Source organism: Mustela lutreola, chromosome 4 (assembly GCF_030435805.1).
Source record: "Mustela lutreola isolate mMusLut2 chromosome 4, mMusLut2.pri, whole genome shotgun sequence".
NCBI classification, from domain to species: domain Eukaryota; kingdom Metazoa; phylum Chordata; class Mammalia; order Carnivora; family Mustelidae; genus Mustela; species Mustela lutreola.
Window position 1 is genome coordinate 65,891,523 of NC_081293.1, and position 26,539 is coordinate 65,918,061.

The following is a 26,539-nucleotide window of genomic DNA, read 5'->3' on the forward strand; positions in this document are numbered from 1 at the left end:
TAGACAATATATCTTCTCAGATAATGAGCATCGTATCTGAATATATGCAACAAATATAAGCAGATTATAACATATATGAACAATTATTATTAATATACTAGATTGGCTTTCATTATTCATGTGTGAGATTGTGTGAGGTTGATAGGTTTGCTAAATTTGGTATAAAATACTAACTTTGGGAAATATTTGGTCATTTGGAGGTAAAAAATTCCTTTTTTTTTTTTTAAATCCAAATATGCCTTCTCAAGACAGTTTAGTCTTGGATTAGTCAATTTGCCATCATTCTGTGAGGGATAACCTTGATGCGTAAACCACATTTTCTAGAAACCCCTCTTCTCTCTGTTTATACACAAGTAGTACGGAGAGACTTTTCTTTCCTTGGCCAGTTAGTTTCCAGTTGTAATTAAAGTGACAGTGTGTGCGGCAGCTCTGTTTCACAGTGGGAACAGAAAATGAGAGAACGCCAATTAGAGAGAGGAAGAAGAAGAGGGGGAGGGGAGAGAAAGTAGGAAAAGGAGGGAGGGGAATAAGAAAAAGAAGAAGGAAGAGGAGGAGGAGGAGAAAAGAGATACTCAGCAGGAAGGAGGACAAGTGAGAAATGAGAACACAAGGTAAGGGTTAATTCCTGTCTCTGTTACCTCAGTCTCAAGTGAGAATTATGAAGTAGTGAATTGGTTAAATATAGCCCATTATAAGTGTTTTGTTTGAGCTACATATATATATATAGAGAGAGAGAGAGAGAGAGAAAGAGAGAGAGAAAGAGAGATTTGATTCATTTATTTGAGAGAGAAAAGGTGAGAGCAATAGAGCACAGCAGGGGGAGAAGCAGAGGGAGAAGGAGAAACAGACTTCCCACAGAGCAGGGAGCCTGCTGTGGACCTCCATCCCAGGACCCTGGGATCATGACCTGAGCAGCCACTTAACCAACTGAGCACCCAGGCAACCCAAGAGCTACATAGTTTTAAAAAGTTAATTTCTGATTGACGGACTTTGTGTAAAAAATTCCATATTCCTAACTTTTTAAAAAGCATAGATCTGGCGATCTTTGACCCATACGATTTTTTTTTTTTTTTAAATTTATTTGAGAGAGAGCACCTGCAAGTGGGGGGACGAGCAGAGGGGAAGGAGAGGGACAAGCAGACTCTACACTGAGCTCAGGAGCCCTGCACTGGGGCTCCATCCCAGGACACTGAGATCATGACCTTACCCAAAACCGAGTCAGACGATTAACTGACTAAGCCATCCAGCCCCCCTGACCCATATCTCCTGGTGGCAGCAATGGCTGCAGCCTGATCAAATGTGTGTCCTTTAGACAGAACATGAACTCTGTCCAGTTCCTCCCAGTTACTACCATACCCTGTTATTTCTTCCCTCTGCTGCACTAGCTTATGATACCTGCCATGCTCCTTGGGTTTTGAGTTAAAAGACTTTTGCAGGAACCTCTTCTATGGTGTAATCATCTTTAAATATTTATTCTCTTCAGTCTGCTTGGCACATACAGGTGCCAATGACTAATTGTTATTAATGAATAAAGATATTGTTGGAAACAGGCCTATTCCTAATATCTGAGGAAACTGGAGTGAGAATACAGATATTTAAAATAAAGCAAGTTAACAAACTGTTAAGTAATATCAATTCTGTACTCCTACTGTGGCAAATATATCTTCATAATAACAAATCAGGAGTATCTTTTAAGCTATAGTTTTAATAGAATTAAATTTAGCAAACTATCAAAGGTGATGGAATTCAATTATTTTCTCACATAGGGTTGTTCTTTGAATGGGCTAGCCATGTTTGAAGGAGTAGTAAATAAAGATCTGTAACATTTACAGCTTATTTGTTATATTTATACCATAAAATTTATGTTTCTTGTTTTTATTTGACCAAAACAAATGCTTATGTTGTTATGATCAGAATTTGCAAATAATATGTGGCCTATTCTCAGCAATGCCATCTTTGTGAGTTATTGTGGTTTTCAGATAGTTTTTATTAATTTCATTTCAAAGAAACTTCATTCCCCTAAAACAATAGTAATTGGATTTGTTAAAAAATGCTTAAAGCAATGTTTCAATTTGGAAATAATCACCAACTTTATATATATCAAAGTCATAAGTTTACATACCATGTTCAAACATTATAACAGGATTGCATATGGAAAAAATGATCATAGAAAATATTGCAAAATACTTTAATTTCATTATTAGTTAATTTTCACCCTGTCTTAAAGCAATTTTAGATCCACACAGTAATATATAGAATTGCTATCATGCTTCACGCATGTATGTCTTTAGATATATGTGTGTCTATGTATTTGAATCATGAGGGTTAATCTACCCAAAAAGGAGCAATTTTATGTGCCAATTTTATATGGTTCAGCCTGACCTGTATTTAAGTTATTTGAATGTTTCATATTGTAAAATATTCCTCAGCTGTTTATATCTCACTAATTTGCAATTGTCTCTAGAACTATATGTAGGAAAGAAGACAGACAAAATGAGCGTTCAGCACTAAAGGAGATGCTTTGTGGTTTGTGAGTCTAATGTGTTCAAACTCTCTGACCTGAAGGATTGACAAGGTAACTGATTTATCTCTTCCCCATACTCAGGCTCTTCTGTCATTCAAATCCTCCATATACTCTGGAGTAGTATCTTTGGAAAAACACTCAAACTACTATGGCTTTTGGGCACAGTCACTTTTCTTTTTGAGAATGCAAAGCAAGAGACGTGGAGGAGTGATGCCCTGAGGCTGAAGGAATGTTGGAGGCAGGAGTGAAAGTTTAACTGTTGGTCACACACAGTCAATGCTGAACACCAGGTCCCGAGGGATCCATTTGTCACCAAGTGTTGACTAACGGTCCTTTAAAACACAGCCGGGCATACAGACTCTTCTTGCCTGAGTCACTGAGACACTAGCTGGAAATTCGGACTCCTGAAGGGTGGCTCTATTCAAACCAGGATCCCAATCAGAAGTGTTCACCAATGCATAGGACACAGTCAAGCATGACGTCACAGGCCTTAGAAGATCAGACCCCAGTGCAACCTGCTGGCTTTGACCCCTTTTCTTGGCCTTTAACAGTTTCCTCAAAGGCAGAAATTGCAATTAAAATATTGAATTCTAGATGCCATTCTCTATATGGCATTATTTCTTCTCATCTTTAAAAGCTTGCAAGATTGTTTATAGTAGAATTTAAGACTTAGAAACATTAAAAAATTAGATGTTAAGCGATTTTTTCAAGATTCCTATCCAGATCTGGCTCCAGATATTATCATTTTTCCACTAAATCAGGCTTTCCCCTAAAACCCTGAGATGGCTTTTCCCTTCTGTGTTTCCCCTCCTTTCCCTGCACTAAAATGTGCTCAATTAATGTTGGTAGCCTAAATACAGTTAGATTTTTACAGAACCTCAAAGAAGTAGATGTCCAAAGCCATGACACATTTCCTTTAGGCAATATTTTTCCTTTAGAAGAATGGCTTAATTTACCAAAAAGGAGATGACTTCACCCAGTACACTCCCCACAAAGCCCACATTGAATTTGTACTTGGGGTTCTCTGCTCTTGTTATCACGGGTTAGATGGCTATTGGCCCCATAAGGCAATGAATGCTTTCTATGTAGAGCTCTTTGACATTCTGGATAATCCTTGACATTTTTTTTATTCCATGAGTGTGACAGTGAACTCCTAGCTTGAAAGTTATTTCCTTGGCTATCTTGATAAAGCTAAGAACAGAACAATTAAATTAAAAAAATTTTTTTAATTGCATGTATATGAGTGTTTTTGTTATTTAAGATTTTACCTAATTATAGACTGTGTATCTGAGTGGGATAACATTTGGCAACCTTAAAGAATAAGCAATAATTTAAAGTACTCTGACAAATAAAAACAATAAAAGTGAGCGGGGGCTTGATGACACAGGAACTCAGAAGACATATATCCACAGAACTTATTGTGTACGCTAACATGACTTTACTATTCAGCTGATTTACCAATATAACTTTATTATTCCACTGCCTCATCAATGTGATTTCACTATTCCAGTGTACTCTTGCCCAGGAAGATAAAAGTTGCAAATATATTCATTGTTTGTTTCCAGAACTTCACATAATTTCATTTAAATGAACATCAAGCTACTTAACTTTTCAATAGATAGCATAAAACCACTGTTTATACCCCAAGACTCTTTGCACCCTTCCTGTCAAATTTTCACCATGCTGTATCCATGGATCATAAAGTATCACATCATGACCCTTAATCTTTTCATTCCCCCCCATTGAATGATCTACCTTAAACCAGACTCTACAATCTCATAAATATCCCAACTTTCCCATTCTTACTTTAAGAAGATATTAGGTCCCTGGAAAGGTAGTATTCTCCCTATCAGGTAAGAATAAACTCAGCCCTGTCTTACCAATTAAATGTTTTAATGATATGTTGGAGGAGACAGAATCTGACAAAAGAATGGCTGAATACTGATAATTAGTATAGCTTGGTGATAAGCATATGGAGTTTATTATACTAGTGTTGTTATTTTTGTATATGTTGGAAAAGTTAAAAAAAAAAAAAACAAGCTGAAGTTCTTGAATTAAAATGTAGCTGGGCTATAGGCCAAGGAAGGGAGCTGATGAGTGAGTGATGAGAGCTCAAGACAATGTGGTAAATAGACTGGAAAATGTAGTCTGGAATCAGCACCCTATGATGCTGTGACAAGGTCTCCCTCAATTTGAGGATTGTGCACATGAAATTCTCAACCCAGTCCTTGATAATATACAGCACAAGAAAATATCCCTATGCACTTATGAATGGTACAAGACAGATCCCAGATTGTAATACTGTTCTTATGAGCATTTCATTGATCATTGGTAATGTTTATCCAGAGAGTATGAAATGAATCTTCTTCCACTGTGTCATTTCTCATGATGGTAGGAAGAAGGTAGATAACAAATGGGTAAAGGGATCATTAGGATGGAAATGGCCTAGGAACCAGGCAGTTGAGAGAATTTCAGGGCCTGACTAGAAATCAGATAACCCCATTGCTTCTTAATATCTATATCTATATCTATATCTATATCTATATATAGATATATATATGAAATTTCTTTCCTCATTTCCTTTGATACCTCTTATAATCCTTATTTTTCTCCATCTGAGCCTTCTCTGTGACTTCGGTAGCCTCCAAGCACTTCCCTTCCTCCATGTCTACTTGCAGACCTTCAGTGATTATAACGGGGGTGGTGGTGGGGGAGACAGACATCATCTCAGTCCCTTCAGCTTTCTCCCATAGCCAGGTTAGCCCACAGAAGCCAATCTACCCACCCAGTAGTGTTGTAATACCATATATTCAAAGTCTTAACCCTGGGTCAGCCCTTAACCACTTTCATTCAGTCATTTATTATGTTGATGTGGTCATTCTCTAGGTAGGATTTTAACTTCAAAGTTTTTGTCCCTAAATATACACATCTTTTCTTTCTCCCTCTTTTTTTTTTCCTTTCCTTCCTCCCCTTCCTCCTTTCTCCCTTCTATCCTTTCTCTCTTTCCCTTCCTTCCTTCCTTCCTCATAAAAATGGGTTATGCAGATCTATTTTTACATTTCCCAATAACCACAGAATTTTAAAACTGGGAAAACCACTAAAACCCATTAAATCTATCTGCCTTATAATTTAGGACCCTAAAGTCCTGAAAAGTTTAGCTATTTCCTGTACAGGGTGAATCTGTAAATGGTAGAACTGAGGCAGCTTCCAGGACCCAGAATTTCCTGCTTGTATTTTCTCCTATATTATGCTGCTCTCAAGGCATTTAAGCTTTTAACGTTTGTTGACAAAAACTACCTCTGATGGGTGATATACATTTTAAAATTTGTCTATCTTTGTAGCTTGATTCTGGATATTCTATTTTTGCTCATTACATTGATTATGCCAGATCAGTTTTGTGGCATAATCCATGTCCTACTCTTTCTAGGACTGTATGTTTACTAATTTGGTTGAAAATCACAACATTACCCATGAATTGTATTGATTTTTTGAGGACCATTAAGAAGTTAGTTGGTTTCTTGGCAAAATCAAAGCCAGTGACAACAGGCCCAGCAGTGACCTGCGTTGAATCCTGTTCTGAGGGATTGATACCAAATATAGAAATGCAGCAGGCCTGACTGCTTCAGGACCCCAGGGAATGTGGCTCTCTCTGGCTGTGTGTAAACCACCTACATATGATGAGCTCATAATGTCCATGGAAGATGGAGCTAAGTCATTGTCTCAAGGAAGTGATAAGGGCAAATTTTATTTTATGCTAATATGCTCTTAGTATTTAGAAATAGTTGTGGAGTGAGACATTATGCTTTTGGATCTATAAATACATCTGCTGTTTTAAGTACCAGTAAACAGTATTCCTGCCCAACCTCAGCAAAGTCTGACTTTGAGTTATATTTCCAGTATAATTGGTAGTTGATACATTTTACTAAGTTTCATGAGCCCACATTTGTGAGCCTATTAGAGAGAGAGAGAGCTGCAGGGAGGAGAGAGAAAAGAATAAAGGAGAAGGGCAAGGTCAAAGAGAAAAGGGAAGACAAGGCTATGAGGTTTTTTTGGTACTACCACTGAGCAAAGGTCACAATTGCTTCATACTTGGATATTATCCAGTTCTTATCTAGCTAGCAAATAGTACCTTCACTAGCAACATGCTTTAAACGAGGACTTCTTCATCTTTTTTTTTTCTCCTCCAAGCCATACAAGATGGATGAGAGCTGGGGTATGGAATTTTCCCATCATTGTGCCAGGGTTATGAGCAGTTACTAGTGGAAAAGCTGCAACAAGTCTCCCACTTAATCTCCACTGAAGAATGCAGTTAAGAATGCATGTAAGAGAGTGATGTTGCAGAAAAAACTTGGATCAGGTCTAATTTATTATTTAGAAATTAAATTATTCACAAATGTCAATATGTGACATATGACTTGCAAGCTAAAACATACCTCATAGTCACATCATGCCAGGGTGTCAAAACAACACTGTCAAGGACTGTTGCTTGAATTAGTTAAATTAAGTAGCCATACTTTTTGCTCCTTGAAGATACCAGAAATCTCACCTATCTTCTTAATAGCCATCTCTCTCTCTCTCTATGCCAAGAAGTATAAATTAATGGTTTGTTGAGATGAATGAAAATCATAACTATCTACTGTTATTGTCTGGGTAGATTAAAGATGGTTACAAATTCTTTGTTCTTTGACACTCCACCATTAGGAGGTTGTTGCTCTTGAATCTCCTCTGACTTGTATCTGCCTTTGACCAAAAGAGTATGGCAGAAATGATATTATACCATCTTGGCCATCCAGGCCAAACCTTTAAGTGAATCAACAGCTTCTGCCATGTAAGAAATGGATTGTCCACAGACTACTACGCTGTGAGAAGTTCAAGCCACACAGTGAGGCTCTGAAGGATGAGATGCCATGTGGAGAGGGAGTCAAGGAGCCTTGGGTTATTGGCTGTGTGAGGAAGAAGCCATTTTGAAAAGCATTCCTCCAGCCCCACCTGCTTCAGCCTGACACCACACAGATCACAGATGAATGGCCCAGGTGAACTCCTCAAAAATTCCTGACTCTCAAAATTAAGAGCAAAATAAAATGATTGTTTTAAGTCATGGAAGTAACAGATAAAAACAATGCCTATGAGGTGGGAGTTTTAAAGAGATGTCAAATAATGTTATGAGCAGAGGTATTTATATAAGGTGATTGCCAGTTGAAATGTAGGCATGTTTACATGGACCGAAGCTCAGAGACCTTGTATAAAGAAAGGATGTTATTATGACTTAAAACAGAAAAGTAATTTAATGGAACCATGAAGGAGAGAGAAACTCTTAGAAACTTCTCTTTGAGAGTATAGAAGGAATAATGGAGGGGAAAATACCTTTTCTGCTTCCTAGAACAAAGGCGGCACTGGTGAGTGAGCCCCAGATGTCTTGGATATGTTCTGCTTATGCGACCCAAGCAAGTGTGAGGTTGTTCTTCTTAACTAACTGGATGACTCATTAAATTGCTATCTGTGTTCGACCAGAGCTTCAGCTATACCACTTTGCTGGAAGAAGATAGAACTGAAGAGGATAGAAATGTCACTGACCTTTAGGTGATTTGTGCCTTTAAGCTATTACCTGGTAACCCTGGGGCCCCCACTTTTCTGTCTTCACCCTAGCAGCACCCCAAAATTTGGCCTAAGACTTTTTTCCTCAATTCTTTTTCGACCTATCTTCCCTGAAGTAAAATAATTTTAAATATTCTAAGTTTTAATGTATTAATTATTTAATAAACCTTCCCTGATTTATATAATTTTTAAAAATTATGCATTGAGAGGCACCTGGGTGGTTCAGTCTATTAAAGCTTCTGCCTTTGGCTCAGGTCATGATCCCAGGGTCCTGGGATCGGCCCTGTGTAGGGCTTCCCACTCAGTGTGGGGGATGGGTCTGCATCTCCCTGTCAAGTAAATAAATAAAATCTTTTAAAAAATATTCATTGATGTGGCTCAGTGGGTTAAAGCCTCTGCCTTCAGCTCAGGTCATGATCTCAGGCTCCTGGGATCAAGCCCCACATTGGGCTCTCTGCTCAGCAGAGAGCCTGCTTCCTCCTCTCTCTCTGCCTGCTTCTCTGCCTACTTGTGATTTCTGTCAAATAAATAAATTATAAAAAAATAAAAAATATATATTCATTGAATAAAAATATGTTTATCGTATCCTCCAAGTTTTTAGAAGGATTGTATCCACAGAATACTGATTACATTAAACTGGGAGAGATACCAACACAATTTTTGCTAAAATATATGTTCTATAATACTTGAAAGATTGGATTCAATATCATGAAATGTCAGATAAAACAACATAGAATTTCATATGAATATGCAAAGCTGGAACTTGGTTCAACAAACCAATTGCTCTCCTTCTGGATGGCACTGGTGTGGATCTGGAGTAGGAGTTGACTCCAACCATCTGAGTCTCTGGTATGGTGCAACTCCCCCAGACCACTCACAACGATCTTGAGCCACATGCAGAGAGTGTAATGGTAAAAAGAAGGAGATACAAACTCAATTTCACTCTTCACTGAACAAACTTCCCCTGGAGTCATATGTCCAGCGTAGGGTGTACTTTCAGAGGACATTATCACAGTCTATCCAGTGCTACACAACCAAGAGAGATGTTGAAGGGATTCTAAGTCATGCCATAGGAGAATCTATTGAAGGAAGGGGAATATTTGACCAGGGGACCAGAAGATAGAGCAGATTAATTTTTAAAGTCATTCAGTCACAGGTAATAAGAAACAGGAGAGAACTCAAGTAGGATTTGTTTTTTCCCCAAGAATATAGAGGAGTCCAGTAAAGGACTTTGTGGGGTGTGAATTTCTTGCCCCTGAGGGTTTCAGGTAGTGTTTGGGATTGTCCTAGCACAACTATAGGTATTGAAAAACAATTAGACCAGATAACTTCTGAGACTCCTAAGAATCGCATCAATAAGAAGGATGTTATCTGAAAATTAACTCAAGGCAAGGTTTTAATGATGAAATGTGTCACCCCCGCCCCACATTTATGTTTTAACAAACCAAGTCACCCAGGCGCACTCAGATTTATGTTTTAATAGGGTGCTTTAGGTCATTAATTCCACTATAATGCTCCCATTCTTTTCTGTAGCAAACAATAGTCCCATTGCTCTTTTGGGCTGCACTGGGACTATACCTCAGAAATAAACAAACTTCTGGGCAGCCAGTACCATCAACCTTGTATAGTGGCATGAAATCTCTTTGCTATCCCTGTACGGCAAAGGAAGGAATGTCTAATACAGGAAAGCCTCATTACCTGAAGATAACTTGTCTTGGACAAGTTTCACTTACAATGAATTACTTAAAACAGAAACTAGGATTTCAAAGTAAATAGAAAAAGTAAGGGGGCAAATAGAGAATTATCTTTAAAGAAATGAAGTTAAATATTCACTCATTCTTTTCATTACACAAATATTTACTGGTAACGTCACCATTTTATATTCTTTGTCTATTTTCTATTCTTTGGTTGTTACTGACAAAAATTCACTTGTCACTAGTTATGAATGCAATTCAAGCCATTCCCTGACATCATTTCCAGGGACTTCTTGAGATCCTGAAATTTCACTTAGAATCAATTTCCCCTGTATCTGTGTTCTATTATCAGATGAATCAGAAGAAGATCTTTAGAGAACAGTGGACTTGCTATATGTGAACATTTATTAGGGAGAGATATTTGAATGGAGACAGCATCACAACCAGTTGGCCCCCATTTTGTATTTTTGCTATCATAGCTTTGCTTGGTCAGGCATCTTTGAACCTTCAGGAACTCAGATGTTAATCAAGTGGATAATGAGGCCCTCTAATCACAGGCCAAGATGTTGGGGGGCGGTTAAGAGAAAGGATTAGGGGACAAGGAGTCAGGAGAGTATTCTTTCTGGAAAATTACCTTTTCAAACAAGAGTCCTCTCTTTCCACAGGGAAGTTTGGTCATTCCCAAGGGTCTTGACAGGAAACTACAAGTCACAGTGTCCAGGCCAGTAGAGCAGGCAACTCTGTTGACTTCCTGGCATTGTAAAGATGCTGGCTCCCTGCCACAGTGTCTAACAGAAAGTGATTTCTCAGAATTGAATGTTTCTCCAGGGATGTGCGAGTATTTTAAATCAAAGGGTTGTAAAGTGAGCACAAAGCCATCCTGGATGGAGCTCTTTCCATTTTAAGAGCAACCCATCTACATTTAGTGAAGTTTTCATTTTTATTGTTCTTTTATAAAACCTATTAAACGCTGTGGCATTATGGAAAATAGAAAGAAAATACCATCTGTAAACCTACTACGAAGCACAGCAGTTTGTTCATCCTGTTCCAACAATCAAGTTTATATATTCTTAGTTCTTGTAATAAAAATGAAAATGATGATGAAAAGAGCATCTACTAGACTTTTTTGTTGTTTTCAGTCATACCATTCAATCTCCATTAGAACCCATGAGACAGGTCATGATTTTCTTCACTGTCTTCATATTATAGTCCATGAGGAAACCGAGGCATGGAGTGGTTGTCTGAGTTCCAACTACTACTAGGTGGTGGATCTTAAACACTGGCGACTCTAGAAATTTCCTTCTTGACCACTACGTTATTGCTTTATATTTTGTATATAGCAAGCCAGTACGTTAGAATTAAATTTTTCAATTATAATAAAGAGACTATTGTTATTAAATTTGAAATTCTGATATGGGTTTAAAGAACACTGCTAGAAAAAGTAAAACATTGAAACTTCTAACTTGTAAATGAACTAGCCATGTTCAAATCCTGCTTCTTCATTTCCCCTTGTTCCACTTAAAAAATAAGGTCATGCATATAATATATACATTGTATATTATATACATGTACACATACATATATTCACATTTACTCTGAAATGATTTTGATGACAGGGGTGTTGTCCATCTTGTTCATAGCTATGGATAGTGGCAAATATGTAGTATCATTGGTTCATTCATTTATCTGTTCAATGAATAATTATACCAGTTAATCTGTTTTATGGCCTTTCCCTGATACACTTAGGAAATCTTTTCTCAAAATTACTAGTTCAATGTGATGTTAATGGATAATATATTTAACAACAACAACAACAAAAAACCTGTTGGGTCTTCAATGAGTTTGAGAAATATTGGTTAAAAAGACGAAATTGCTTTTTTGCAAGCTGGTACAGCTACTTAGGGAAACAGTATGGAGTTTCCTCAAAATTTAAAAATAGTACTACCTTGGAGCACCTTGGTGGCTCAGTCGTTAAGCATCTGCCTTCAGCTCTGGTGATGATCCAGGGGTCCTGGGATGGAGCACCGCATCCAGCTCTCTGCTGGGTGGGAAGACTGTTTCTCCCTCTCTCACTCCCCCTGCTTGTGTTCCCTCTTTCACTGTGTCTCTCTCTGTCAAATAAATAAATATCTTAAAAAAAAAAATAGTACTACCTTATGATGCAGTAGTTGCACTACTAGGTATCAATCCAAACGATACAAAAATACTAATTCACAGGAATACATACACCTTATGTTTATAGCAGAATTATCTACAATAGCCAAATTTGGGAAGAGCCCAAGTGTCCATCGACTGATGAATGGATAAAGATATGGCATATACATATACAATGGCATATTACTCAGCCATAACAAAGAGTGAAATGTTGTAACTTGCAAAGATGTGGATGGCACTAGGGAGTATTATGCTAAGAGAAATAAGTCACTCAGAGAAAGTTAAATACCATACAATTTCGCTCATATGTGGAATTTAAGAAACAAAACAAACGAACAAAGGGGGAGAGAGAGAGAGAGAGAAACCAAGAATCAGACTCTCAACTATGGAAGACAATCTAATGGTTATCAGAGGGTACAAGCTGGGGGAGTGGGTGAAATAGGTGATGGGATTAAGGAATGCACTTGTCCATGATGAGAACCAGGTGTTGTATGGAAGGGTTGAATCAGTATATTGTACACCTGAAACTAATATAACATTATGTAAATTATTGGAATTTAAATAAAAACTTAAAAAAACAGGCTAAAAAGTTATGAAAAAAAGAGAAACACTTTTTTTGCTGCCTAATGTGCATTATGAATTTACAATATATAGTTGGCCCTTGAACAATGTGAGGGTCAGGAACACAGACCTCCAGAGAGTTGAAAACCTACGTATAACTTTTCTCCCCCCGAATCTTTATAATAGCCTATTGTTTACTGGAAGCTTTCCTGATAACATAGTCAACATGGATTTTGTATGTTATGTTTATTATATGCACCGTACAACAAAGTAAGCTAGAAAAAGGAATGTTATTAAGAAATTCATAAGGAAGAGAAAACACATTTACTGTACTATATTTATAAAAAACATATGTACATAAGTGGACCTACACAGTTCAAACCCATGTTGTTCAAGAAGTAAATGTTTAAGTTTCAAAATCTTAATTTTGACCCTGTAACTCTCTTTTTTCTTTTCTTGGACCATCTGGGAAACTGGAATTTCACTGAGGACACCTTAGGAAACACTGCTCTAGAACTCAATTTCTTCCAGGATGCCAATATTAGCTTTTCTGCTTCTCTTTTTGAACTCACCTTAAACTGCTGTTTGGTCATACAAGATCTCCAGAATAACTAGATTGTGAATGATTATTCATCAGTTTTGCTCTATTCCAAGTTGGATACTACAAAATATTAAAATAAAGCAAAGCTCCAGATACTGTAAAAATAATTTTACATATGATTTAAGATGGAAACTAATATGTTAGAAGAGCTGGCTGAAAAGTAAAAATTAAAGTGGTTGATTTTCTTATGTAAGATGGTTTTTGGGGGGACATTTTTGTTTTTTAACCAAAATCAGCTATATCAACACATTTTTTCATTGCATGAGAGTACCATCTAAAATCAAATTTGGGTCCATACTATTCATAAGTTGCTAAAAATTATTTCTTTTCTGTGAACATTATTGAATACCTGCAATTTTTTTTTTTTTTTTTTTTACAGAGTTGTTCTGTTATTTGCAAGGGACCCACATGATTTCACAGTGTCCAAGTCCTGTTTCAAATTCGAAAGCATAACATTTTCTCATTTCAAAGGGATCACTGGGAATACTTAAATGAGAAAAGTATGATCTTTCTTTGAATTAGAAATGAGGAATCAGCACCTTAGACAATGAGTAAAAGGAGTTTCTGAACATTGGCAACCTTCAAATCTTTAGAGCAGAGCCAAGAGTGGGGAGAATACACTTACCTTTACTGGTCTCTGTAAAATAGAAAGAATAGATCTCTGTTTGTGACAGCTAAATAATGAATACATTTACATAGTGAAAAGGCTGTGTTTAACACTCCTGAACCTTGCTCATATGAGGTAGTCGGTGGTTTAGGAACGTATATATACTGTATGGGATGAATATTTCTAAACTTATTATAGTCCATAGAGTTCAGGTCTAAGACCATATTAGGTTTTTATTCAGTTACTTTTTCAAATATTTGGAGTGAGGAAAATAAAATTGCCAAGGACCTTAAATCTATTTTTCTTTGAAAACTGAATTTTGATTTTTCAAAGTATAACTTTGAAAGTTAAAAACATGACTTTCATACAACTATAGGCACACATCAAAAATCTATTAATTTATTAATGAGGGAACCTATAAGAGTGTGATGCATTGGGAACCAAAGCATCTGAATATTTCCAGGCATTTAGAAAAATGTTCATATAAGATTGTTAGGTTAGATACAAAATTGCTTAAATTTGCACAATGCAATAATACCATAAACATTGAAGTTATATTTTCCTCCAGACAAATTGGACAAAATGTACAACTTAACACCTAACTCCAGTGTCTGAGGTCTAACCAATAATGAACAACAATGTCAAATCTAAGTGTATTTTCCTAGGGAATTAAGCAGTCCTTGGGTGGACCTGTAAAACAGTGCCTCAGTGTGACACTGCAAGGTCGTGATTTCCCCCCTTATTATCAAGTTTTGGGTAATTTTTCTAATTATCCGAAAGTAAAATTTTGAGGTGTTTTGTTTTGTTTTGTTATTGTAAATTAACTCATCTCCTGATATGGTTTGGACTAAAACACACCATCTCAGTTGCTTTTGAGAGTGTCGAATTTAAACAGGGGCCTGGGGAATGTCCTTAATTCCGGAATTAAAATCAGCATCTTTCACAGATAACTGTTCATTCTATATCAAGGTCAAGCTGGCAGGAGACAGGAACAATGGAAAGAGGGCAGGACAAATATCCCCAGGGGAATGAAGCAAGTGGGGGCCTGACAGCCTTCCCTTCCCCCAACAGGGCTGCCTTTCTTTAAAGAGGATGGCTTTTGTGGATTCCATCTCCCATCCTTTGTGAGCCTGTTTGGGAACGCAGCCTAGGCGGGCTACTATGGGCGTAGCAACCCCCACCCCCTCACACGCCCCCCCCCCCCCCCAGTCCCCAGTCCTGCCAGGCAGGAATAAATCCTCCACTCGCCCCGCGTGGGCTCATTCACAGCCCTGTCGTCCGAGGCTGGGCGCTTCCTCTCCGAGGCTGAAATGACAGTGCAAACAGCGCGGGTGTGAGCGCGGGTGTGATGCAGTGAGCCCTCCTTCAAAGGTTCTTCTTTATCCAGGGCAATGAAAAGCAGGACACACACAGACACACACACAGACACACACACACAGACACACACACACAGACACACACACACACACACACACACACACACACACACACACACACACACAGCAATAACAGCAGCTGTGTCCTCCTCCCGGTTCTGGTTCCCTCCCGACGATGAATTTCTGCCAGCCTCCCATCCCTAGAGGGGGTAGCTGTGTAAAATTGGCAGGAGACGTCTGGAAGAAAGCAAGTCCCCCAGGGATTTCAGCACCTAGGCAGAAACGGCTGGGCTTTCCCATCGCCAACCCGGGGGTGGCTGGCACCGAGAAGCCTGGATTAAACGCCGCGCGGGGCTGGCGAGGTCGGGGTCGCCGTGACTCCCCAGGCGCTCCTTGCGGGGAGCCCGGGAGCCCGGGAGCCCGCGGCGGGCCCTGCCGCCGCGCCCCGCCCCGCCCCACTCTGTCCCCGCAGCCTCGCGGGCTGCCGGGCTTTGTGGTTCGCCCGTGCGGCTGGGCCCCAGCTGGGGGTGTCGTTACGAGCATGTGCAGACAGCAGCCCAAGGTAGAGCGAGCGTGCCGGGCGAGCCCTGAGACTTGCCTTGCAATGCCATGTTTGTGTGTATGCTCTAACTCCCGGAGAGCAATCAGGGAGACGGCTTCCCGGCCGGACTTGGCTGATGTTTTCTTGTTTCTGTTTCAGCCTTCAGGATAATTCCTTCAGCAGCACCGCTGTAACAGAGTAAGTGATTCTTGCCATTAAAATAACACTTGCATGCCTTTCTCTGGAAGCAACTATCGTGAAGGTATCTTCCACCGTCCCCAGCCGCTCTTCGTATTAGATGCATTGTCTCCCGTAATCTGGGGCTGTGAAGACCGTGAGAGGTGCTGACTGATGGGACCCAGAAATCTTTACAGGTTGAATTAGCCTTTTAGCAGCTGTGGGAGAGATATTATAACAAGCTAATTGCTTGCAGAAGCTCAGTGCTCTATGATTTGCATTCTTGGAGCTCAGATTTTTTTTTTTTTTAACAAAATCTGTTTGACATGTCAGAAAGGAAGCTTTGTTGTATTTTGCCAACATTGGTGTCAGTTTTCACGGAGCAGGCTGTATACATTTACAACAAATAGGAGATAGATGTGAAATGACTTGAGTCAAATTCCAGCATGTGATAAACAGGGTTAAACTTATTCTCATCCTCTCTTGTCTACAGATTTTTAAGACACAGTGAACTTTTCTTGGGTGCCCTTTGTCAGTTTTGTCTTCTGACCTCAAAGATCTGGCTTAGGAGAAATGCATCTTCTTGTCCTCTGGTTAAAGCTGCTGATTGGGGCAACTAATATCATTTGAACATGGGATGAAGGAGTATAATATTTTACTCAAGGCCAGCAGTCATAGTATTTTTTTATTAGACAGTTTATAGTTCATGGTTTTAATTCTTGTCATCCCTTCCTTAATATGTTTTCCTGATACAATATGATACATATATGTTATAAATTAATAGGTAGTATATCTTACTAATATTATATGTAATTTATATAAAATTTACATATATATTAAATACCTACACTTCATTTAGCAGTCTTTCTTTAGACTAACTCGTGATGTTTACTTCTGGGACCTCTTGGTAGAACTCACTCAGCAGCTTTTCAGGAAAAAGGGATATATAAACTTTTATACTGAACTGTGTTTAAAAAATGCTGCAAGTTTGATACAGAAAGCCCAGTAACTTAGGAAGTGTTTGCTAAAGTTTCCCAAAAAGCAAGTAAATGTGGGAATAGATAGGAGAGTGTCACGTCACAGTGACTCGGTGATGGAGGGGTGAGATTTTGCAGGGCTTCCCAGGCCCTCTTGTTTCCCACATCCTTTTGTTTTTGTGTTTGGATAAGCTGTCCTCTTAGTGCCAAGCTTTGGGCTCATTTAAGTGGAGTTACTTAAAAAAAAACAACCCGGGCTTGACTTTTAGAAGATGTCATATAAAATATATGACATGTGAAATACTCATGGAGACCCACATCTGTTAATGAGATTGCTGCAACTGTGGCTTTTCCAAAAGAGAGAGGGGGAGGGATGTGTGCCAAAATGTGCAGGCCAAAGATAGGCTGTGACTTCCTGATTCAGGTGCACAGGTGCTGCTCCCCTCCCCAGGCTGGACTTATAAACACCCAGTGCTTTCCGTTCCTGATTCTTGGAACCCTGTGTGGCTGAATCCCCAGAGTCAGCCCTGGGCATAGCAGCTTCAAAATGGAGATACTCAGTCCCAGATTTCATATGGACCATTTTTTTGAAAAGGTTTTGCACTTAATTCTGGGGAAAGGCTGGTACCTTTCTTTGGACACTCCTCAAGGAGTTCTGATTGCATAAGATCCTGTTGTTGTTTTCAGAGAAGTGACAGTGATTTATTTTAAAAGACCCTGAGTGACAACTGGAATGCCATCTGGCTAATCTAAAAACCCAAGGAGCATATTTAAAACCTACCAAAAGCTTCGCAGGTGTAACACAACACAGAGTAGTGTCGTTGAAAACCTGTCATGGTCTAATAATACATTTTCTCTTCTCCTCTGTTACATGAAGTATTTTCCTTGGTTGTTTGGGCATTACCCCAAAGCCAATAGGACTGCTATCTCTGTCCCGACACACAGATGTAGCAGGTGCTCAGTAAATATTTGGGTGTGGTCTTAATGTACACGGAGGAAGCACTTGCCTGAAAACTTCCTCTCCTGCCTTTCCCCATCACCTCCTATTTCCTGCTACCCACATTCACTTATTTCTTTAGTGTCTGAAATTATACTTAGAGATGATTTCTTTGGGATTAAGGTTTCTGGTGGTGACCATTATTAAAATGGAAATTAAAAAATTTGTGCCCTGGGAGGCAGATTCAAGTTGTCATTAATGCTTTAACCTAAATTATGTTGTCAAGTAGTCTAGCCTGTTAGGGGTCAGTCTGGCCAATTGGGGGTCCTATTAGAGTCAAAGGGAAGGGGAATTGGGAGAGATTCAAGGATAGATTTTATTCTCTTCTCAGGTTTTCCCAGGCCTGGCATTGTCTGGGCAGCTCTGGACCAGTGCAGTTTCTTTTTCTACCCAAATTCTTCCAAGATCAGAGTGGCCTTGGCCTTCCCTTCTGCATGTCCCTTTCATCTGTTTTTCCACGGTCATTTCCTATGTTGTCCTGGCTACGCTGATATGTGAAATGAAGCCTGGCCAGCAGTGAATTTTGCCATGAATTAGTTATCATCGGAAGCAGTGGTTCTCAAAATCAACTGATTATCAATGTGAACTGGGGAAGGGGGTTGGGACTTGTGAAAGATCTAGTTTCTCAGGCTTTATCCCAAAGGGAGAACCTAGAATGGGGGATTGTGTTGGAGTTAGCTCAGTTCTGATCTGGGTTTTGTAAAAAACTTTAGGTCAATGTTAAACTTCTTAGAATCATACTTGTTATGTTTGTGTGTGTTTGGGAGGCAACCTGGTTTACAAGTTCACGTTCCTGGGCCTCACCCCCAGGGGACTAGCTGATCTAGTGAGGCTGAGGTACCTGTGGGGCCCACACCCATTGGTCTTTAAATTCCTGTACTGGGGCTACAATGCAGGAACAGGATGTCATGTGCATCCCACCAGTTGAGCACTTGGTCTGAGCTGGTTTTCTTGCCGGAATGGGAATGTCTGCATATGGTTTGCCACTGAGGAATCCAGCTTTACAACTGGGCCAACATTGCACAAGGGGCTCCTGTTTAAGGAATCGGTAGAAGAGTCACAAAGAACATGTTACTTCGATAAAACTTACTGGTCATCAGAGCAAATGTATAACCCGGCTCAACTAAAGGAGCGGGTATACATGCCCACATAAGCCTGTAGACAGATCTATTTCATTGCTGTATCTGTGACCTAGGAATTGTGTTTCCTTGAGCAGGAACTGAAGTCATTCAGTAGGCCTGAAAATATGATCAATTAATTAGGGTTTGGCCTCATCCTTAAGAAAGCATGTGCAATTTTGTATGTTCTGGTGCCGAGTTTCCATTTTTACCTAATTGTACTTTGAAAAAGAAAGGTTAATAAATCAAGTAAAGGGGAGAAAAAAAAGTTCTTGCCAAATTCCCAAACAATAGGTATTGTTGAGCTCTAGGGTTGAACCTCTGATTGAACCCTAGATCTTTGGAAGCAAAAATCCTAGGTTTCTCTTCTTTGCTGATTTTTCTACTTAGCGAGGTTACTTTTATTGGGAAACATTTTCATTCACACTACAATGTCTAGATGATCTATTAAAGTGAATGACTCCAACAGAGGAGAACAAGGCAATACTTATGAATTCAATTGTTATTTTCATGAAATGGACAGAATGGTTTACTGACAGTCAAAAACAAGAAAGAAAGCAAGAAAATTTAATTATTTTGTTAAAAAGAGTACTGTGTTAAGTTGACTGACTTTTTTTTTTTTTTTTTTTTTTTTAGCTGGCAGGAGGAACAAGATATTTCAGCAGGCAGAGAGAGTTAGGATCTACATGGCATTTGTTTAATTCCTTAAAGTGCATAATTGAAAAGGGACAGTAAGGGAAGAGGACTGGAGCTTATATCAGTTTGTTCTATAGATAAATTATGTAATGTTGCAAGTAAGGAATATTTAAAAATTTTGAATGATTTCATGTAGTATGAACATTATTATGATATTCAGTTATATTTATATATGTAGATACGTACTTATTTTTGTCCACTCATTACATCGTCACTCTATCCGAGCAGGGTCCAGGTCTTTTTCAACTTTGGGCCTTTAGAAGTACTGGCTCCCAAATTGTTTGTAACTTACCTGAGACCAGGAAAATACAGAAATAGGGAGTAAGCATTTAATTCTAAGGGAATCTGGCATTCCTGCAACATTTTTACCAAACTACCACAGCAGATTGGAAATAGAAAATGAACGGGTCCGTTCTGAGTCCCAAAGTGTCTGAAACGCACAGGTCTAATAGTTAACGAGTACCTTAAGGGTAGTACATGTTCAGGGAATGCTTGTTAAAGTATTTCCAGTCTTGCTGAGGGGTCAGACTTCATGATTCTGTTCAATTATTTATTGAATGCCTGCTTTGGGGGTTGCACCGTGGGCACTGGGACAGTGTGTCTAGAAAAAGAGTCATTTCTTTTCATGGAATTAACAACTAATTGAAGAGATGTCAGAGGTACAGAGGGATTACATAGCCGTGTGAGGCAAGATAGAGTTGGTTACCAAAATCTCAGAATATAGAGTAAACATTTATGTATTAAGTTTTAAAGTAGGTATGTGGCCTGTGGGTGAACTTGGCTGGGAAATATCATGGAGCTTATGAGACTTCACTTGGGCCATGAAGGATGAGTAGGAGTTGAAGGTGGAAAAAGCATTCCAGGCTGGAGGAGAGTGGGAATGGCTGAGAACAAGAACAAAGGCTCTACACTCGAGTGAGAGAATGGTCCTACTTTAGAGGCCCCCAGGCAGTGTGGAACACTGCAGAGTTTTCAGTATAGAAGAGCCATGAATTTTTCACTGGGTTATTCCAGAACTTTTGTGATAAGGAATGGGATTGAAAAAGTCTGGAGGTCAATGGAATAAGCCAGTCTGAAGCAGGGGATATTTCAGGAGGCATGCGGTAGAGTCTCTTTTTTGAGCCAGGAAGAACTCACCAATCTTGGTGTTAGATGTCCCCTCAAGTGCTTTGGACAGCTGGGTCCTTGCCAAGATCTTGTTAGTTTAGGTGATGCTGAGAAGTGGATGAAACAAGAGTATTACTTCTGGTTCTGAGCTTTTAAGATGACATAACATGACCACATTGGTATCATTACCGTGTACACATGCTGGGAATTGGAGCTAGTTTGAGAGAGAGTGGTGAGGGTTGTTCTATTTTTTAGTTTACCGTGCTAATCTAATTCTAGACTCTTGTTGCTTCTGCTGCTGCAGACAGTTGGAACTGATGTGGTTTTGTTCCTTCTCTCCAGGTGTGACGAAGACACAGCCTCCCTACATGAAGACCAGACTGATTGCTCCAGTATCAGGTATGACCCACTATTGCTTGGTTCTTAATTAGGAAGGACAGAAACCATGTGTGTCTGGAGTATTTAGCCTTTTCTTTGAATCTAAGAATCAGCTGTTCTTGTGTATAAGTTCTTATAATAAAATATCAGTTCTTAAATTTTGTCATGTCAATTTTGGGGTAGTCCCCTTAGTACCCGAGGCAGTGCCTTTTATGTGGGGAATGCACAGTAAATGTCTACTGAATTCAAGATTGATTATCCCATCTCAGTGTTCCCATCATAGACCCTATGGAAGAGGTTATAGATTTATTTACCAAACACGTCACTGAGTGTTTAGAGTATGGTCTTGGTCATCAAGGGGTTCATGATATGGCAAAACCTTCATAGTTAACCATTTCTTCCACATTTGCTTTGTTCAGAGCATTTTCACATACATTTTATTATTTAATTTAAACAACTGAAAGGACGTCGATGTTTTTCTCCTCCTCCTGGAGGTGGGGAAACTGAGGCTCAGAAGGATTATAGCTCATCCAAACTAACATAGCTACTGTGCAGCAGAATATGGGCTCAGGTCTCTCTGACTGTTAGGTCCATTGTTGGATAACAAACAATTGTTGAAGGCCTATTTTGTGTGCCAGAAACCAGTCCATGTAGACAATGATGCTGTAGTGCATTAAGTGCTCATTTACTAGAGGTAGACAGAGGATTCATTTAGAAGGACCAGATAGCCCAGAGAGGATTCTGGGATGGATTCCTGAAGAAAATTACAGTAGCACATGACTTTGTATGTGTGTGTGTGTGGGGGGGGGGGCGAGTGGAGGATATGAGGCTAAGAAAAAGATGATGCTTCCAAGCAGAAAGAATGGCTTGCTGGAAAGTCAACAGAAGGTAGAGAAAATAGAGTTGTAGGAATAGCAGGAAGTTCAGGATGGCAGGAAGCTTGAGAACATTTGGGAGCGAGGCCAAGAGTGATAAGAAGTAAAGCTCCAGAGATAAACAAAGACCTGATTTCAAAGGGTTGGTGTACCTCACTAAGGAGTCTGGAATTTATCCTGGAGGTATTGGGGAGACTAAAAAGAACCCTCAGTCTTTTCTTTGCAAATAACCACTTGACTAAAACCCCATTAAAGTAACAATAGCTCCCATTTATTGAGCTGTGGCCTTGAGCCTGCTCTGTATGGTGGGCGTTTCACAGGGCATGTATGATCTCTGCCAGGTAGAGAGAGCCATCTCATGACCGAGGGTCCGAGAGGTGATGTGCTGTGGCCCAGGCTATGCAACTAATATAGAGGGGGGATCTTTCAGACTCATCCCCAGTTATGATTGATTCCACTAAGTAGTGGCATAAATTATATAACTTGTACTTTCCTGCTTTGGAGATTTCTGAGAAACCAGTAACAGGTTAGAAGTGTATTTCTAAAGATGACTGTTTGTGTTTAGGTATTTGTACAATGAGAGAAAGATGTTCTTTGCTTCCCCAAACCAACCTTCTTTGCTTTTCAAGTCAAGGAGGTGAATTTGGGCACCTTGAAAATATATAAAAATGAAGTCCAGGTATTGTTTAAGGGATGAGTCTACCAAAAGAACCATTTTAGATTTGAAAAATGAGTTTTTCTTTCTTATGTTAATGTTCTAGAATCCTTCTTAAAGGAATATTTAGGCAGATGTTCTCTCTTTTATTTCTCACCCAGGAGCATAGAGTACAGGGATGAACATTGTTTCCAGTGAGAGAAATGCATTTCACATGAACTAGTACAGTTCCAGCTTATGGTTTGATATTGGTTTCCAAATCCATTAGTGACTTAGAATTTTTAAAATTGTAATTGATCTTGGAGCGCCTGGGTGACTCGGTTGAGCGTTGGACTCTTAGTTTCACTCAGGTTGTGATCACAGGATGACGATCTCAGGGTGGTGAGATCAACCCCTCGTCAGGCATCTGGCTCAGTGCGGAGTACACTCTCTCTCCCCCTCTACTCCTTCCCCAACTTCTCTCTTTCTCTCTCTAAAAATAAGTAAATAAGTAAGTAAATAAATAAATTATAATCACTTTTAAGGGAAAATATTAACCAGTGTCACTGGCACTGACTTTCTGTTTAATTTTTTTTCAGTTATTAATATTTCACTTGAAGAATTATTTCACTTGTTGGGTTCTCCTTTACCAGGCATTATAAAGTTTGTCCAGGGGCTTAAAATTAACTGTTTCATGTAGTTTTATTTCTACACGTTGCCCAGTTGCACCCTGGATCATGCTCCAGAATTCCTATCCTTGATGTTTGCTTTGATCTTTTCCCAGAGGCTAACTGGAGTTCATCTTCCTGACATCAGTTTAGTGAATTTAATCTCTGTTTTATTTGTGAAAAAGCATCTTGAACAGTGGGCATACAAGTCCTTTCTTTGTTGGTCTTGTCCCTTGGCTTTGTGTGTCCTTGAGCTACAAGGAATTGCTTCCTATCTGACCTTACCAAAATCTTTTATGGATGCTCGGATTAGGGAATGGGGGAAAAACACCACTGAGGGGAAGTTGTCACCTTAGAGAATTATATGATCTAGTACCAAATGATTGCCAGTGGATAAAGAATGATAATATTAATTGTATAAAGAGGACACCCCATTTGGTTATATCCCTGGATTCTTAGCAAAATTAGAAAAGAAGTGCATCTAGATTTAAGAGGGACTAATGGCTTCAAATAAAAGTGTTATGTCACTACTTGAAGAAATTGAAACAGTAGGTTATATTGTATGAATTTGCTTGGTTAGTGAAAGTTAAAAGTGGCTGTGTGTGTGACACCACTAACTGTGTGAAGGTGACACCGGACCGTTTCGTCACCTCAGCAATTCCGCACCGATGGAACCTGGACAAGGATCTTTGAGTGCACACAGAAGGTGTTGTTCAGATGGTTTTGTTGGGTAAAACATGGCCCTTGTTTTATATTTTATCCAAGTATCATGTTTCCTATCAAAATAGACCCTGTTAAACTTCTAGAGGCTTTTGAAAATTGTAGGGAGAGGATTCTTAACATGCCAGCGAGGAGGAAGTATCATGCCTTAAATCAAGTCCATATATGTGGGAGAGACTGAAGACCTAGTTAGCACTCCAGGTCTCTGGGTGAATTAACTCTTCCCAGGAACTTCATTTATTCTCTGAGTTTTAGAGTTTTTTTCTTTTTTCCTTTTTTTTCTTGTCTTTTTTTTTCGAGAGAAGGGTGGGGAAGAGAGAGAATCCTAAGCAGGCTCCACACCCTGCTTGCAGCTGTCCTGGAGCTTGATCTCCTGACCCTGAGATCATGACCTGAGCCACCCAAGTGCCCCTGAGTTCTAGGGTCTTAATCTGTAAAACTGGGCTGACAATCTCTAGCCCGAATCCCACATTTTTGTCAGAGAAAAAATACATACATTAAAGCACCTTAAGTGAAACATTATGAACAAATACGATATCATGCGCAAAGCGACAACTGCAAAAAAAAAAAAAAAAAAAAAAAAAAAGAAAGAAAGAAAAGAAAAAGGTATGTATCCACTTGTAAAGAGGAGAAGGTAAGGTGGAATGATCCAAACAGTGAAATTCACATTTCTTAGGTTCTTATTCCTGTGAAACTAAGTCTACCCTAAACATTTTGCTAGATACCATATAAATAGAGCAGCAGTGAGTGTTCCAGCCCTGCTTTCCTGCAGCAGTGTATTACTTTTTTGGGTGCTTTCTAAATTAGGTCTTTCCTGTTTTAGAGATGAAGACAATAAAGAAAACTACCCCGACGCCAGGGCTCTCCTAGAGGAGCCGGCGCCGCCGCCGCCGCAGCAGCATGTAGAGCAGCCCGTGCAGGTGGACGGCGTGCTGCGACCCAGCATGGGCAACTTCAAGTCCCGGAAGCCCAAGACCCTGCTCAAGGCGGAGAGCGGGAGGAGCCACGGAGAAAGCCAGGTAGCGGGCTCTACCTCCCCAGGCCTTTGCCAAGTGGGTGCTTCTCCCACGAGGGCACCGCTCTGGCAGGCAGTGTGAGGGCGTTCTTTTGCAGGAGGTGGTTAGCGACCTTGACCCAGTCTGTGCCCATACCTCCGGCCTGGGACGCAGGGATGGCACTCCCAGCGGAGGGTTCTCAGCAGGCTGGTAATCTAGCACCCCTTCAAAAGGATACCTTACATCCTGGGCTTTGACAGTGGTTCAGAGGCGCTGCTGCATTCTTGCAGCGGAGAGTGGAGGAGGATCTCCAGCATTCTTCGCTTAACCAGGTCATGCAGCTCTTGCCCCAAACTTGGAGATTTCTTTTTTGCAAATCAAAAATCCCAAATTTACCCAGAGCCACTCACCTTAGCTGCCCTTTAGTAGACTTGGTTAAATATTCTAGTGCGCACGTGCCTGTTTGTATGTGTGTAGTATCAGGTTCTTTGAGGTCAGTAAGTATTTAATTGAATGGATGAAGCATTTTTTTTTTTTTTCCCATTCGATTTGGGTAGTACATTTACATTTTCTAATTTTTAAAAATTTTCTCAAGTTGTAGAGGGATGTAGCAAAGATGTGATTTTTTTAAATCTTAGAAAAATCCTTAAATAATTTATGATGCTTTAAAAAAAAAAGATTAAATGAATAAAATCCACTTTTACCTTACTAGGAGGTTAATGAGATTATACTTGTAATACAGTTTTGGGGACATGGGTGTGTCATTAATATTAACTTTGCTTTTTTGTTAACATTTAAACCTTAAAAATAATGTGGGAGGTTCTACATGTAACAGATTAATTGTATAACTTTAAGTCCAGTCCTATATAGCAAATGGGCACCAGGTTAATCTTCCTGTTAGAACACCTTTGGCTGAACACCTTATTTGAACTTGTCATTTTATTTGTCTTGTGATTTTTAGCTCATTTCTTCCTCGGTATTAGGAACTCTTATTTAGTCAGTTAATTTTGCAATAAAATGAAAGTGCCCTTTGCATTCATAAAGCTGGGTGGTAATTATTTTTAACTGAGTTGAGTTTCAGACAGAAGTGAATGCGAAATACTGTTTGAGTTATGATGAACTTGAGACACTGCCTATTACTGAATGCACCCCATGCTTAATCTGATTAGGAGTATGGTGTTGAGGAGGATACAGTTACCCAAAGTGCTACCCCCATAGTCTGATGGGTATTAGGGATGCGCTGATCTTGAATCTCCTGCTAAGGGTCTCCTCTGACACTTTGAGGATTGGGTGACCTGGCATGTCTCCCAGAGTGTTTTCTTTCTTGTCATCCTATAGCCTGGCTCTCAGAAATTACACAGTTGCCACTTCTAATAAGATGCTAATGGGGCATGTAATTCTAATCCATTGTTCACAAACACAGGGAGATTTCTGGGGAGAGATATGCTTGTATTATCTTTGCTTATAGTACAGCATTGGACTCCTGGCCTGCAGGTAAAATGTCTAGTTCTTTCCTAACATCTCTATCCACACAATGAGATCCC

General features: G+C 39.5%; 1 protein-coding gene across 6 annotated transcripts in view; it reads left to right on the plus strand.

Annotated features, from left to right (window-relative positions):
- Window positions 1-593: 593 nt before the first annotated feature.
- The window catches only part of FAM13C (family with sequence similarity 13 member C), a 154,852-nt gene continuing 128,906 nt past the window's right edge, over window positions 594-26,539 (plus strand). For 4 of the 6 annotated variants that reach the window (XM_059170205.1, XM_059170206.1, XM_059170208.1 and 1 more), the window contains exons 1-3: window positions 15,683-15,851; window positions 21,068-21,124; window positions 24,824-25,019. In XM_059170205.1, coding sequence (XP_059026188.1) covers window positions 15,790-15,851; window positions 21,068-21,124; window positions 24,824-25,019 — 315 coding nt within the window. In that variant the 5' untranslated portion in view covers window positions 15,683-15,789. The other 2 variants (XM_059170211.1, XM_059170207.1) reach the window with 2 other exon arrangements.